The following is a 16,795-nucleotide window of genomic DNA, read 5'->3' on the forward strand; positions in this document are numbered from 1 at the left end:
CCCTCAAGTGCCACCTTTAAGCAAAGCTTTACTTTTCTACTCAGTCCTCTTCCAATAACAGACAAAACTGTGTTCCTATGCTGTAATCTGCATGCCTGTTGTTTTAGCTGTTGTGTTTTGTATAAAACCCCTGGCGACCGTTCATAACTTCTTCTTCTTCAGTTCCTGTTATGTGATTGTCCAAAGAATATTCTAATAAAGATATTTTAGAAATGTTCAGTTTAGTTTACAAACTAGATAGATAGATAGATAGATAGATAGATAGATAGATAGATAGATAGATAGATAGATAGATAGATAGATAGATAGATAGATAGATAGATAGATATTTTAAACGTTTGTTAAACTATTTTGCATGAACCGATGACAAATGCAGGGAGGGTTATGCACTTTACAAATGGGCCACACTCTTTGGCTGTGATTGGGTGATTAAAACGTGACGCTCAGGCCGTGGCTTCCGATTGGTTCCCAGGCAGTGAGAACGGTTGGAGTCTGCGTAGTGGTCGCAGCGCTGAAATTCAAATTTGAACAGACACAAGCTGTTTTGTCGAGGAAGAGCAGCCGAGAAGACAGGAGCCCAGAGAACTTCTCGTTTGTTTCGTGTATTTCTGTAGTCCCAGGCAGCGCGGAGGACTGCTGACGTACTCCGTTTGGTAACTACTTCTCAAGAGGAGAAGACTGGCCGAAATGGACCCGTTTACTGAGGTGAGTTGGGAGAAGTTTAACGTGAGAATGTTGCTAACGCGAGGCTGTATTTTGAATTATAGAAGCGTTAATGTTACCCGCTAATGCTAAGCTAACCCGCAGAGATGTTTGCAGAGGGGAATGTGTCAGGTGCGGGTTCTCTGTCTGTAAAGGCGGGTGTAGCTAGTTTTTCATTTACTGAGCTCAGAAACCGACACAGCAGCCATAAAACGTTGACCCAATCTGATTGGATTAAACCTTTGAGTTGGATTTTAAAGCTCGGTCTTCGGCTGATTCTGTTGCTGTCTAACTGACGGATAAAAAAAGAAGCACGTTTCTTCTTCTTCTTCTTCTTCTTCTTCTTCTTCTTCTTCCTGTACTGTTGAGATGCTGGGAGCGCAGCCAGGCGTGGCTCATTCCTGAAGAATGTGATCTCAGATTTTCCACGCAGGGGCTGTCTGCCTGCCTGGTGTAGCTGTGGTGGCTTGCAGCAGGGACTCAGGAATGCGTTGGGGCTTGCTCAGTAAATCAGACCATGTGACAGCTCTCAGAGAGGCTTGGCAAAGGCGATGAGATGAGGAGGAAGCCCCTTGCTGTAAACTGGTAGACAAAGCAGTTTTGAATTGAGTAGGCAGTTAGGGTGACGTGTGAAATTCAGAAATGTGCCTGGAAACAGCTCCACATCATGGACTTCCTTACATCCAGCATTAGTCTTCAGAAATGAAATATGTTTAAAGCTTAGAAACCTGAGTAAACGTGGATAAATCAGCTGACCTCTGGGTTTGCTCTTCATTACATTAATGCCGATCTAACAGCATTTTTTTATTTTTTTGCTTACTTTGTGGATATGTTCAACTTTTCTAAGAGCATCTAAGACAGTTGTTCCTAAATCTCCTACATGGATAAAAAAAAAAAATCAAGCTCTCTAAAGTTCCAGTCGTCTGATGTTCTGGTTCTGTTGGTCAAACTAGAAACTTCTGGAGCGGACCCGGGCCCGCAGGGAAAATCTACAGCGGAAACTAGCAGAGCGTCCGAACGCTGTGAGCAGACAGATGGTGAAAAGGCCCCTGACTGAATCCAACGGTACCATCGCTGACCCGGCCCGTGATAAAGGTTGGTGCGTCAGTGAGATTATTGTCGGCGCTGTTGTGACGTACACGCGTTTGCTGATACTTCCTTGTGGTCTGCTTCCAGCTCCACAGATATCTTCCAAGCCGTCTCCTTCCAAACGCAGGTGCTCTGAGGAAAACAACCAATCGGCACCAGATGAGGAGAACCAGGGGCCAGTGATGGCCCGGCCTGTGGCCCCGGCACCGTCCGATCCCCTGACGGACAAGAAACCCCCGGTGGGCCCGCCCAGCGTTCGGTCTTCCACCTCGCTTGAGAAGACTTCAGCGCGGCCTGCTCGGTGCCAGCCTGAGGAGCTGAAGGCTGCACAGCCGGAGAACGCCAGCGTCACTCCGGGTCCAGATCCTCCGAGCGACGGGGGAGCAGCGACGGAACCCTCTGGTTCTGGCCTGCAGAGAAACAGGGCAGACCCGGTGGAGGATCCAGCTCCTTCTGCCGCTGGCATGAAATCACGCCTGCAGAGGCTGGCACAGCAGAGGAAGTGCTGGGACGGGGATGACGGTAAATGACGCTTTGGTTTTTTATCTTGGGACGACTCCCCGTCATGTTTATAGCAGAATCAGAATATGTGAACAGTCTGACATGTGGTCGGTTTTTTGGCATAACTCAGAACCGAGGGCTAAAGAGTTTAGTATTTCTGCAGGTAGCCTGTAGATGTGGGGGAAAGTCTCTAGCTTTATATTTCATCTTTACCCAACATAAAGCTCACTGCTTTTCCCCCCCTGCCAGGCTCTTCTGATGCAGTGCAGGGCAGCCCCCCGCTGACGTTGGTAAAGAGGCCAGCTGATGCCCAACCCCCCACCACGCCACCCGCCTCAGAAGCTCCCGTCGGGCGGAGAGGCAGGCTGGCCAACCTGGCGGCCACCATCGGATCCTGGGAGGATGACCTCAGTCACGCCCACATTCCTAAAGAGAAGCCAGCCACTGGTTCTGTTGCCCACGTTGCTGTCAAAGTTGCCCCTGTTGCTGTGAGCTCAAAGCAAAGTGCAGCACTGAGCAGCTCAGCAGCAGCCAGCAGGTCTGCTTCCAACAGCAAGCAGGTAGGTGCTCCTCCATGGACCTTCATCTACAGGAAACATGGCAACAGAAGCAGCACTTTGTATTACCCTGCAAAGGGTTGAGGGATACCTTCTTTAGAGATGAACCAATCAGAGTTCAGATCTCAGGTTTTTCTAAAGCCTTGACCCGCCTAAATTCAGATTTGAGCGTATTCTGGTTTTCTTCTGATAAAAGCCAGTTAAGTTTTATGCACAGTTTATGGCAGCTAAACATCATAAGGATAAGTTGCTCTAAGCAGTCTATTTGATAGATATAGAAGATGTGGAATTAGATGGAATGTCAAGGAGCAAAAGAGGACAACCTTTGCAACCTTTTTTAGCCCTTAAATACATGTTGTGTACTTTTAGTCTCTAGAAGTGCAGAGAATTTGAACTCGGTCTCTCCTGTTGCTGTATAGATATCTATATATTCTGTTTATTTTCAAGCTGTTCAGTTTTCTCTATTCTCTTACATATTTTGAACAAGTATGTAGCAGTATTAGCTGTGGAACTGCTGAATGTATCTTGGACTTCGTCCTTACCAATTTTGTGACTCCAACATTTTTTCCCCCTCATTGCAACTTTCTAGTGCAAGCTCAAGGATGCCAAAGCTATTGGTGAATAAAAGCTCAGTTCCTCTGGCTCATTTTGGCCGCGCTGCGCTCACTATGGAGTGTTCCTGCAGCAGTTTCTTTTCAGGGCCAGCCCGGGTTCCTCCGGCTCTGCTGAAGAGCACGGTCAAACCGCACCTCCTTCAGTGATTGGCCGCAGGGCGAGGAGGAGGAGGTTTTCTCAGAGGAAGTCCTGTAAAACTGAAGAGCATCGATATTAGTATTAAGGACCTCTATGAATAGTGGGTCAAACCAAAATACAGTTTTATTATTTTCAGACCATGAACCACACCTGAAGGTTAAAAAGATGAACAAGGTGTGAAAAGAGGCTTTCTCTCATTTCTCACTGAATGCTGTTTAGTAAGCGAGTTGCAGATTTCGGGTTGCATGGTGCATTATGGGTAGGTTCGCGGAAAGCAACGAAGAGAACTATGATTCTCTTTCAAACACTGACTGCCAAATGTCACCGTCTGTGTGAAGCTGAGGCTAAAGCTAAGCTTAGTGAAGAGCTTAAGGCACTGATTTAAAAGTTGACAGGGAGCAAAATAACATTTGTCTCTATAGTTCCTCTATTGCAGGGCTATCACCGGCCCTGCCTGTGAGCCTTATGTTCACGTCTGCTACCTGCACCCCACACAAATTACAGTGACAGCAGGGTTTGCTTAATGCAATGTGCTTATTAGAACGGATTTCAACGTTTATTTATTTAGTAACCACTCACAGTTCATGACCCTGAAAATGTCTAGTATTCTCCTAATATGGAGTAAAAAAGCTGTCTCAAGAAGATGATTAACAGCCAGCCTTACAGTGATGTGTGGATTAATGTTTATCTGTGTGATAGAGGTAAGAAGGACCTAGATTTTTAGGGCTGAATATGAGAAGTGTAAGACTGCTGGAACTACTGGGCCGAACGTCTGATTCGGTTATTTAAACAACATATCGCTCTACCCTCGCTGCCCCAGTCTGTATTTTGGATTTATTTTTACACCTCATTAGCACTTCACTCCTCGTGTATTGTAGAAGCTCAAACGTTTTTCCAAAAGGTTGCCAGCATTTCCAAACTAAGCATGTTAGACAGGCTGGAAGCTGAAAATAAAGCAGTGATGCGTTCCGTCCCTGTTTACCAGCAGCAGCCTGAATGACGGGCCAGTGCGTCTCTGTGGTAAAATGTTCCTTTAAATGGCTTCTTCCATCTTTTGACTTCATTTTTAAAACATTTTGTTCATACTGACAATAGCTAACTTTGAGTCCTGCTCACTCACTAACAGCATACCACGCTGTTACATCCCACACAGTGTTGTTGCCAAGGTAACCTGGTATTGCTTAGAAATGATGCGTTCAGGAGAATGTTTTCAGCCGGCCAGGCGCTAATCTGGACCGATGGAGCTCAGCACTATTTGATTCCCTTCATTGGCCAGTTTCTTGCTACATCTCTATTTTTACTCCTGAAAAGTAGGTCACAGTGGTTCTTAAAATAAATCTATGACGTTTGCATTTTAATTTTTTTTTTCAGGATACTGTGCATTCCACAGTAAAGTCTAGTCGAGTGGTTCCTCCAAGCCCTCAAAAGGCTGAAATCCCAGCATCTAGACCTGCCGTTCAGTCGGAGCAGAACCCCCTGAAGAACTCCAAGCTGGGAGCAGCCCTCCCACCCAGTCCACACAAGACGTCTGCCTCAGACGCAGCATCAGCACCACAGAGTCCAGTGAAGACTCCGGTTTTCCCCAGGATCCCTAACCACACCGCCAGCCCCCATAAGCCACAACTCTGTGATAGACCCGCCGTTTCTGTCCCATTGGGCCACCAGGAAAAGGTCACCGTTGGAGGTCCTGGTGAGTGTGTTCAGAAAATAGGATCATCTTTGCTTTATTTGAACACATAAACAAATGATTACTGGTAGAGATCTATCGTTGAAATTGTGAATTAATGGAAATGCACCCGTCCAAAGTGTCCATTTTTATCTTAAAACAGCTCTGATTGGTGGTTGTCATGTGAAAAACTGAAAATTCAGAATACTTTCTTTGTTCTGTTTATAAAATGCATCAAACCATAAACCTTCCACCGCCGTCAGGCTCTAAATGCATCAACAGCAAATACTTTGATGCCCTTTTTTTTTTTTAGTTTCTTAAAAACATTAAAAGTTAGGGACCAATGCTGATGCACATCAAAGAACATGCTGCATGTTTATCTCCTTTTGTGTGTTAAAATTAGAGAGATAAAATGTACATTGAAATCAGCCCTTTAAGAAAACCAGAAATCTATATTGACTCTAGAATTCAAGGAAAACCTGTTTGAGGCTCTAATAATTCATTGTTCATTTGACATCTAACCATCTTTATAATCCTCACTGCGAACAGGCGTAAAGTCCTTCCTGGAGCGCTTTGGAGAGAGATGCCAGGAGCACAAAGAGCAGAGCAGCACTCCAGCCAGAGTTCCTGCAGCAGCCAACGCTGCTCCTGGAACTCCGTCAGTCACACCCAACACCAAGCTGGTGCAGGAGAGGCTCCGGGCCGCCCAGGCTGCTCACACCGCCACCGCTGAGCTCACGCAGAGACAGAAGATGGTAGGTGGTCTGTTTCTCTCTGTCCACCTACGGTCATTTTAGGGTCAGCAAAGGAAAGTAAGACGTTGAAAAAATTCTTGTTACAGGAGCGAGAGTCTGAGCTGGCTCAGATTCGCAGCCGATTCCAGAAGGGGAAAAATGTGTGGGAAAACCAGGACAAGCAGGCAGACAATAAGGTTGGCTTGTGACGCACAGAACATCTAATTCTACAAATATTTCAGTTTTAACCACAGCAGTCGGGGGTCAAGGGTCATGCTCAGGGACCCAGAGGGTCACGCCCAGCTCTCTAGCCCCTAGACCACAACTCCCACCATCAGGTTGTTCCATGAACGTAGTTTAACAGATGATATGCTTCACAGGAACCACCTGCCAAAGCTACACAGAGGGACATTTCCTCATGTGACTCCCAGGATGAAGCCACAGCACCATCCACTGAGGAACTGAATACACCCAGCAAGTGTCCTCTTCCAGGTACGGCATGACCTCCATCATCAGATTAGAGTTAGTCACTGAGCTGATATCTTGATGTTTCTTGACATGCTGTTTAATTCCTATCTGAAGGGTCTGCTTTCTGTACGGCAAAGCACAGAATGAGTTGATTCTGTCTTCTATATTGTAATGAGAAACGATCAAGATCATTCCTGAGAAGGCGGGTCATTAACTGTAGCAGTTCATAAGCTACTTGACTGGATAACGTCTAAAAATGGAGTCAGTCTCATCTCTCCAAAGTCCGTCTGCAGCAGGACATTCTGTTCCATGGCAGCCTGAAATACATAAGAAAATGTTCACTCTCTATGTATTATCACTTCATTTTTAATTTTTTAAGGGACCAATAGGCATGTAAACTAAAGCCGGGCATACACTGTACGGTATTTTCCATCGCTGTACTCAGATACAGCTCAAACTGTACGATGAAGCCGCAGGGTTTAAAGTTCACTGCTCACCATTTCTGCTCTTCCACTGTAAGGCCGGATGCTCCGATGTGATCTAACTGCTCACACTGTACGTCTAAAAACCACACAAACTCAGCCTCGTAGAGAGATGGCGCTACTCGGACTCGTCTATCTGGAAGCCAAATGTAAACAGTAGACAAAGAAAGACGGAAGTGTCAACATGGAAGCGTTAACACTCGTAGCTCTGCTTCAACAGCAGGATGCGCTCATGAGGGCCGACTGAATTTCAAACATGTTTGATTTTCATCCGACCGTCTGATTCCTGATCAGGAGGTGGTCATGAGAGGCTAATCGCCCCTCGTTACCGCTAGTATACGAAGCAGGACGCACGATCAAGCTGAAACTCAGCCCGATCCAAAAAATTCTCGCACGACCGAAGAATCGGCCCAAAAAGGGCAGAAAATCGTACAGTGTACGCGACTTTACTGGTACGATTTCTGGAATATGGCAGCTTTTTTGCATGTAACATTGAGCTGCTCCTTGTTGGTGGTTCTTATTCGCTCTCAGAACCGCACGGATGCTGCTGCTGTTTACAAGATGTCAAAGCACAAATGTCGCTTTAATGAAGCCACATAAATGTCCCTCATGCTGTCTTGGTGAACAGAAATGTGTGGTGGAGGGCACCATGTGCAAAGTGTTTGTGTATAAGACAAAGCTGCCATAGATGTCGTAGGTGAAATAAACAGAAAAGGATTAAAGGGCTGTGCCAGTTGACTGAGTTTGTTGTTACACCTGGCAACCGGGCTGAAGAGCATTCTCAGTTTCTTTGCTCTTCTCTCACACAATGCAACTGTTGAGAGGATTTTCACACTGATGCTGAGCCAGCGGACCAAGGAGGGAACCAGCCCTCTATTTTGTCTATGATGGTGGTTCTGTTTGTGTAAAATCATTTAAAAAACGCCTCAACCAAAGACTGATAAGATCAGCTCTACAGCAAAATATGGCCAGGGAGACTGGAGGATCCTCCTGATCTTCTCAGAATATTATTTCACATTTGTCTTTGTACAATATGCCTCCTAAAGTGCACGGTTATTGTTGCAGGCTCATTTTCTGTACAGAAGAGTCTTTAAAATCTGGAATCGCATAATGATAGAAATAAAGTCCTATTTAGAGTTATTGCCTTATGAAGGCTTATCTGAAGTTTATTTACCCGTTCTTTCTAACCACAGAGAAGTAATCACAGTATCATTGTTTCATGACTGGGCCAAGTTTCCTCTACTTTGCAAATCAAAATAGGATCCCCGTAGGCCTAGAGTACAGAAATTAAGGAAAAAGAATTTAATTGGGAAACTGAGACTGAGCATTCAGATTATCTTGAAACCATTAGAGATTTAATTTTTTTGATTTCTCTTTCTGAACAATTTAATCTGGTAAAAGAGCTTCTGAAGTTCAGATTTCTCACTGGACTTTAGTTCACTGAGGTTAATGTGTTTGAAGTCTTTGATATTCAGGCGCTGATGTTCTTCAACATGAAAACTCATGTTTAAATGACCTTTATTCTTCACTATTCTTTAGTCCTTTTGTTAAAAGCTGTTTAGTCTAAGTGTGATAACTGTTGACCATGATGTTCTAATAGGGCTGGATGATAATTCAATAAAAATATATATCCATTATTAGATGTAAATCGATGATGGGGGCGGGGGGGGGGGGGGCAATAAAGTTCAAAAGAATAACAGGTTTCCTTCATTCTAGGCATGTAGGTTAATATTACATTAATATTACAGTCATTACATCCTCCCAACAAACCAAACGCAGACCCAGGAGGGCTCTGTCACTAAGCTCCGCCCCCTTCAAAGTTTAGAGCCGTTTTGGTAAAAAGTTGGGTGTTTAAAGGGTAGAACTTGAATTCAGTGTTCTTGTGTTCTGTTTCTAAAATTTGGTTGCAAAGCAACAGCATAAAACAGCCAGGGCTGCACTTAAAATATGATTTTAATTTGTTAATCATCGATATCTATCAATATGATTTCTATCTTATTGCTATTTTTTATTTTTTCTTCCCATATATCGTTCTACCATGTGTTGCATTAAACAGCCTGTCCTGGAATAATGATGACCCCGCCGGCCTCAGCCTCCAGCCCCATGAGGATGCTCAGCCAAGCTGGAGACAAGCTGAGCGAGGAAACCCTGGAGACGACCAAGGAGGAGATGAATGTGGACCAGAGCATCGACTCTGCTGTTATTAACGAACTGTTTGATGGAGTCTTGGAGCAGAGTGGGGATCAAGAGGAGGAAGAGGATGAGGAGGAAGATGCTTTAAATATCTCCTCCATGTCCCTCCTCATGCCGCTGGCAGAGACTGTAGCTGCTGTGGTGAAGAGTCCAGAAAGGAGATTGATGGTGAGAACCGTCCTGCATCTCTTTCAGACACAGACAGCTTTACCTGAGTACTCACTTCACTTCTTTCCCCAGACGTCAACTCCAGCCAGCTCTTTTCTCGTGAAGAGCAACACTCCAGAAATCATCAGCATTCCTGATAAGCCCCAGAGAGCCAACGTGGCCCAGACCTCCTCCTCCTCCTCTGATAGTGTCGACTTCTCAGACGACAACCACAAGCTGCCTTATAGGTAAGAACTCCTTATCCCCGGCTACAAGCAGCAGACTGGATGAAGGTGAACCTTAAATTAAATCTATGGTGTGTGTGTTTTAGCATCGATGCATACAGATCCATCAGAGTGAAGGAACCAGAGAGAGCTGCAGTGAAGCAGATTATAGTGAGAAAGGAAGATGTCTCTAAAAGAGCGGAGGAGCCCCGAGCTGCTAGTCTCTTCTCTGTGAAACAGAAGATGAAGGTATGGAGCTGAAACTGGGACTTTTCTTCACGCTAGGCAACGATTTACTCATGACCTGTTTTCTGCAGTTAGGTCTGCAGATTCTGTTCATGAACCAGGAAGTCTTTTCTACACCTGCCGTCTGTTTGCCTAAGCCATCCCTGTGTTTGTGCAGATGTTGACAAATGAGGTGAACCTACAGCAGACGGTCATCCATCAGGCCAGCCAGGCCCTCAACTGCTGCGTCGACGAAGAGCACGGCAAAGGATCGCAGGTGGAGGCTGAGGCGGAGCGGCTGCTGCTCGTAGCTAGTGAGTTCATCCAGTCTGACTGGGAGCGTTGGCATGTCGCTTCACTTGTTGCTGCTAGTTAAAGATCATAGATCTGCCCTCAAAGGGAACACTGGCATCACCAAATCCAGATGCACAACTTCACATTTCAGTTTACTATATTTCTGGACTATAAGGCACATTTAAAAATCCTTGTTCTCAAAAATTGAGGGTGCACCTTATATATGATTAAAGTTGTGCTTACTGACCGATTTCTTTATTTTTTAAATGTGGTAAAATGCGCTCAAAAATCTGTTAAAATTTATATTTATGACTTTGGTAAGCAACAAAGCCGCTCCGCTCAATGGCTATTCGGAGCATTACGGTACACTGTGTCACTACCTGATCCGACCCCTGAGCTGTCTACAAGACTGCCTGACTGTAATGAAACTAGAAGTGCATTCATGTAAAGGCCCCCACATACTCGGGCGTAGTTTACTCTGTGGAGGTCGGCGCATACTCAAGGCGAACACAGCTACGTGTCACACTACAAACTTCTAGGAGGCAAGAAGTCTTTACATCAAATAGTTTTATATGTGACACTGAGCTTGATACACTGAGTTGCTACAACCAGGTGGTTGCAAGGTCCCACGGCATCACAGTCCCTCTCTGTTCTCACTGACAGGTGTGTGGTGGGAGCCTGCTGGAAAAAAAACGGTTCTCGGTGCTCAGCTAGCTAATCACACAGTTTACCATTCGTTCCGCCGCTTTGTCCCACTGGCAGAAAGTTTGGGAATTATAGGAATTTGCCACAAGAAATGTAGGCAACAGTACGCTCGACTATGAAGGGTAAAACATCCGCGGAGAGTCAGTGCAGAGTCCGCCAAGCTCACAGTATGCGCACAGTACGGCCGAGTATGTGGGAGCCTTCAGGCAGCCCGCCCCTGGAGTACGCGCTAGCAACAATAAACCTAGTAAGGTTTATTTTGGCCTTATGTTAGAAACAGGGCAGTGTAGTGCAACCACTCTGTCCTCCTGACAGCGATGGATAGAGAGCTGAGTAGGTGAAGGGGCGCAGTGATGTTACACACTTGGGAAGAACATTTAGTGCGCCTTATGGTCCTAAAGATACGGTACCTCCCCTGCCTGGATTTAGTGCTTTTAAAAGCAATCTGTTGGTCCCTCTCTGACTCTCTACCTCCCTCTGACTTTCTAAGCGGAGAAAAGGGAAGCCTTAAAGGCCGAGCTGGACCGACTGAAAGGAGACCCATCTGGGCAGAAGAAACTTTCTCCTACAGATCCAGAACCTGCTGCCGTTTGCGCCTCCAAGGGTTCCATCACCCTGCAGGAGCTCCGCCTGCCTCTCAAGGCAGACTTTGTTTGCTCCACTGCCAACAAACCTGGTAAGGATGCTGCCTTTGAAGTTATCTTCAGACATGACATCTGGCCTTTTTAGTGTTCTGGTGTTTACCAGCTTCTCTTTGTTGTTGCCTTTCCCCCCCAGATTCAACTAAACATTCCTTTTTCATCATGATACGCGCTGGAGTGGAGAACACAGTGGCCACTCCGTTGGCTAGCACTCACCGTGGCCTCAGTGGAGACACCCTCACCTTCCCCACCAAGTTCACTCTGTGAGTCACACTATGCTCCCTCTGACCCAGTCCCTGGTGGAGGAGGTTCTGGGTTTAAGTGCAGCTCAGGGATCTGTTTTGATCCCATTCTCTCTGAACACCTTCAGGTCGGACGTCTCCAGTGACTTCAAAATAGACTTGGAGGTCTACTGTTTGGTATGTGCAGTTCTGTTGCTGGTTAAACCTTTAAAGTAACATGTTTAACATAAAACACTCTCTAAGAACCTGGTGATATTTATTTCAATGTGCTGCTAGAATCTCTCATAAAAACTTGAATAATAATGCAAACTTAAAAACCCTGCTTTTAAACATGTTTAATAGGGGTGACTATTGTTTCCAAACATTAGGTTAACTATATTTTCATGCTACTGTTGTGTAACTGGCATCGATTCATATTAATGCATTTGCCACGGATTCCTTCAGGAACAAAAACGTGAGATCTGCAGCGAGAAGAAGAAGAAACCCAACAAGTCAAAGGTAACATTTTTTTTTTTTTTTTTGGAAGTGATTTAACGAGCATCAGAGGTGTTTAAGGAGCTAACGTGTGCGTATCTCCAGACCATCTGGAGAGAAGTTTCTGAAGCCCACAGTTTGTGTATGTCGGTATGGACACTTTGTTTCTGCTCCTCCCACGTGGGTGGGGGTGCACCGTGTGGGGGCACAACCTCGGTGGAGTGGAACGTTCTGAATCAGCGGGGATTCCACTAAAGCTTAGTGATCTACCTAAATCACACTGAAGTGTTTCTTCCTTTTGTTTCCAGGCCATCACTCCAAAGAGATTCCTCACCATCACTGTGAGTATTTCACTTCCTCCTGCCTAGAATATCCTGAATATCTCTGATATTTGACAGATGGCTTTTAACTGACCAGTTCTTTAATGTTCTTGCAGAAAAGTGCCCAGACACCAGGTACGTAAAACTGTCTGTTTGAGAAGCAACAGCGGCTGCGAAGCTAGACGGCTAATCATGATGGAAACTTCTTTGTCTTTAGTGGTGGCGAGCCCCGGGGGTCCCAATGCCGTCCGCACCAGTAACTTTGTGCTGGTTGGATCTCACGCTCTGACCCTGTCCTCCATCGGGAAAAACAAGTTTCCTCTGGAGAAGGTATGAAGACACCAGCTCACATCTCTCTCTGCTTTTAATTCATTTACTTCTTATTCTGATTGCCGTTGCATTATGAGCTGTAAACTTTCTATTTGTGTTCAGGCTCCTCAGAGAGCCACAGCATCTCTGCATGTTTTCATTGAACAGCATGTTCTCTCTTCCTGATCAAACATTCACCTGCCCTCATATCTTTCTTTTAGATCAAATTTGAAGGAAGTGAGAGGGAACTGCTCAGTGGCATGTTTCAGAACAAGGTCTCTTCTTACTTGTTGCTTTTGGGCTCTTATTGTAGGAGGATGGGTGAGAGACCACCGTAAAGATTCTTCTTAAACCTACTGTAGCTATAGAGGTGCCTTTCCACTGCAGGAAGCACAGTCGATTCCTTTTTGCTTTACACTTTAACCAAAGGAACCAAATCTGATTACCAGGGTAGAACTCAACCTCAGAAACAATCCTATTTACCAACAAGAGCCCCTTTTACATTGTCTCTGCTCGGCTTTTTCCCCCTTCCAGCCCTGCTCAGAGGAAGAGCCGAGATGTGAACAGACTGCTGGTCACTGGTTGGCCAGGGGTGGGGGAAAAACAAGATGGCTCTGTGCAGGGAAAAGTTAAACTGAAGATCAACGGCATCAATATGAAGGACCACCGTGAACGCAGTGGCAGTTGTGTGGAGCAAAGTGGTAGAAGGCAGGGCTGCTTTCTGGATCTAACCCAGAGAACACTCCGCCGAAGTGCAAATGTCCATTATCAACCTATAAAAATAATCTCACTGCGGCCAAAAGTCTTTATCGTCGTCCCCGTGGTTGAGGCAAAAACTTCCTCATAAAGCCTTAAATTTGAACGCATGAGAAAAACGTTGGAGCAGATCAGTCTGATCCCTTCTCTCTTTATTCTTTGCTGTTTCTCATGGATTTCTTTTTAAAAGCGTTATCGTCACACAGTAATGTGCACAACACTGATGGCAGGAGGCGGGGCTAAAGCCGCTGCCAGGAGGCGTTCACCAAACCTTGGACCTTACTGGTTCTGCTGAAAACCAACACAAGTAGGACAGAGTGGAGCCCGACTGAGTGGAACCAAGCAGGCACAGTAGAGTTGGGCCGCTGTAAAGGAGGCAGAGGTTTCTACACACTAAGTATGGAACAATGTGGAGTAGAAAGATGTGGATGAAAAAATGTTTGATCTTTTTTTTTCACAGACTTTTTTTGGAGGGATTAGCTACCCCACTTTGATTTTCCTATTTTAACCTATCACTATTTAGATTTTGTTTATTTGCTGCCATTCAGAAATTAAAAACCAATTTACCTATTTGGTCTCCAGATAAATTGGACCAGTGGTTCTTAAATGGGGTTCAATAGGCAAACGAAGCATAGAAATAGCTTAAAAAAACTATAAAGTTTCCCAAACGGCTTTAAATAGTTGCCACCCAGAATAGGAGGCTCTGTTCCTCGTTTGGTTGTTAGAGATTTTGCAATCTGCTGATCTAAGTTGGTCCAGATCCCAGAGCAATGACTGTGTACTACTCACTGTAGTTCTACTGGGTGGGTCTCTAGTGCAAAGCGCTCGGTATGGCTGAGTCAGAAAGGCAAAGTTCAATGGTCCTCAACCATGAAGCCCGCGTTACAGATTCACATCATGCAAGGTCATCCACTGACTTCAGACAGCATCAGTCTAACTATGGAATGAAAGGGGCGTGGCTTCTGACTCTTAGACTCCAGTTTCCCAGAGCTGCCCCCAGTTTCTGCGTTGGGACTTTTCAATGGAGGCATAATGAACAGGTGTAGATAACAGCATGGAAGGGTGACTGAATAAGACTTTCCACAACAGCAGTGCTCCTGCAGTGGTGAACTGTTAACTTCATGTCCATTAAGTGCCTGCTTCTGTACCCCACAGTGGAAACGCACACGTGGCTTTGATAAAATGGTGTCTGGGTCATGTAGCTTCTCTTCTTCACCAACGCACTGTCAGATCTGCTTTTGTTCTGGAAGATGATTCACTTTTCACTGACCTGCATATTTAAGCGCTTCCAACTCGAACCTTTCTAAGCTGATAATGTGACGTCTACGTTTTTCACCTGACTGTATTCAAGGTGCCGTTCTTGTGCCCCCTGGAGGGCCACATCCACCTCAGGATGCAGTGTGAAGTGGGCTCAAGGGTGGAGGAGAGGGGCTTCCTGGTGAGCACCAAGAAAGTAGAGTACAAACCCAACAGGTCTACAGGTTTCATTTTGCTTCAGTCACTCTTTTCCCTCTGTTCCCGCAGACCATGTTTGAAGATGTAAGTGGGTTTGGAGCATGGCACAGAAGATGGTGTGTTCTGTCGGGATACTGCATCTCTTACTGGACCTACCCTGACGATGAAAAGCGAAAGGTACCACTCGCCACAACTTCCGATATAAAGCTTTGTTTGGGAGCGACTCCTTCATTAGAAACGGCATCAGAAACGTTCCTCATGGCTGGTTCTCCTCCTTCCAGAACCCCATCGGTCGCATCAACCTGGCGAACTGCACCAGTAAGATGGTGGAGCCAGCCAACCGCGAGTTTTGTGCCAGACCCAACACATTCGAGCTCATCACGGTTAGACCCCAGCGAGAGGACGACAAAGAGACACTAGTCAGTCAGTGCATGAACACCATGTGTGTCACCAAGTACGTTCCTGCCGTTTTTACCTTCTCACATGCTGTGTGGCTTTCAAACGAGTGCCTGGCTGTAAGTGACTCCTGGTTCTCTTTGCAGAAACTGGCTGAGCGCCGACACCAAGGACGAAAGGAATCTGTGGATGAAGAAGCTCAACCAGATTCTGGTGGATCTGCGGATGTGGCAACCAGACGCCTGCTACAAGCCGCTGTAATCACAGCACTCTCCCGCCGTCGGCCTTCAGAGCTCTCTGGACTGTCTTATCAGAGATGAACAATTAAGTGCAATATATAGAAATGTTTAGTGTTTTTTTTTTGTTTGTTTTTTACGTGGATATTTGATGGGAGATGTCGATATCCGCTATCTAAACACCAGAGCAGGTGACTAAAGCCATATGTTGGAGATGTTTTGTTTACGAGCTGGGGCTTTGGAGCTATACTTTATTCATTACCAGCCTTGTTCCTCATGCTTATGTGTTATAGTGGTGTTTAATGCCAACTTTTTATGTCATCCAAATATTTAGTCCGTCTGTATTGCTTTAACTAACTGGGTTTCACTGCTGACCAGTACATAACATATATTGCCCAAAGGTTCAGGGTGACTACCGAGCTGAACTACTTGGTGCTTCTCACACTTTATCCTGCATGGCAGCACAAACCAACAGCAATGCTTTTCATATGTTTGTATTTTATATATATATATATATTTGCTTTTAATGACTTGTGACATTTATTAAGATACACCAATTTTTTATTTTATTTTTTTCCCTGCAATTGATGCACCAGACATTGTTTTGTTTGAAATGTCTAATTGTTTCAGTGTGGAACGTTGTGGATAAATGGGGACGGGTTCTGTTACATACTCTACACTGAAGTTCCTCCAACACATCTTTGGTGGCTATGCTTGTGTCTAAACATTTGACAGATGCTCCGGTGACGGGCTCTTGTTAAGGAATATGTAGTCCGACCTGGTCGCTCCATGTCGGACGTAAAAACGCATTTAAACAAAGATGGAGGAAGCAGACTGAATGTTGGCCCAGATATTTGACTTGTTCACAGCTTGTTGTAGTGGTACCCATGGCGACGTGCTCTTCCTGTTCAGTGGTTTAAAGCTCCGAAAAGGAAAAGCACGATTGATTGATTTGGTATGTAACAGACATTGCTAGGCACCTGCATGTGCTGATCATGTGTTTTTGAATATGATTGGATAAAAGATGGCTCTTTTTCACCTTGTTGAGAATGAATACAAGTTTTAAAAAAAGAATTCAGTGCTTTTGTTTTGTTATTGCTGGGTACTCTGCTTTCTGTGGATGTCATACAAGTTTATTTTATTCACCTGTTCTCACACGACTCTTCATAAAATGTTGGGGTCAGTGTACAAGAGGGCATACCATGGAAACGGGTCTCGCCGAGATC

The 16,795-nt window shown here is 45.2% G+C and overlaps 1 protein-coding gene across 2 annotated transcripts; it reads left to right on the forward strand.

The window, feature by feature from the left end:
• Positions 1–516: 516 nt before the first annotated feature.
• Positions 517–16,643, forward strand: anln (anillin, actin binding protein). Of its 2 annotated transcripts, XM_021324800.2 has the most exons (24): positions 517–705; positions 1,656–1,797; positions 1,879–2,313; positions 2,542–2,852; positions 4,974–5,292; positions 5,818–6,023; positions 6,110–6,199; positions 6,383–6,494; positions 9,009–9,313; positions 9,386–9,540; positions 9,624–9,765; positions 9,920–10,055; positions 11,231–11,416; positions 11,518–11,644; positions 11,752–11,800; positions 12,068–12,121; positions 12,406–12,438; positions 12,534–12,552; positions 12,635–12,747; positions 12,948–13,001; positions 14,834–14,920; positions 15,007–15,114; positions 15,219–15,391; positions 15,480–16,643. In XM_021324800.2, the coding sequence occupies exons 1-24, from the start codon at positions 688–690 to the stop codon at positions 15,592–15,594; spliced, it is 3,489 nt and encodes a 1,162-aa protein (XP_021180475.2). In that variant the 5' UTR covers positions 517–687; the 3' UTR covers positions 15,595–16,643. The 2 variants fall into 2 exon arrangements, with proteins under 2 accessions (XP_021180475.2, XP_021180476.2); XM_021324801.2 differs by lacking the exon at positions 12,948–13,001 and having other exon boundaries at positions 518–705.
• The last annotated feature ends 152 nt before the right edge of the window (positions 16,644–16,795 follow it).

The sequence above is a fragment of the Fundulus heteroclitus genome, chromosome 13 (genome assembly GCF_011125445.2).
Source record: "Fundulus heteroclitus isolate FHET01 chromosome 13, MU-UCD_Fhet_4.1, whole genome shotgun sequence".
NCBI classification, from domain to species: Eukaryota; Metazoa; Chordata; class Actinopteri; order Cyprinodontiformes; family Fundulidae; genus Fundulus; species Fundulus heteroclitus.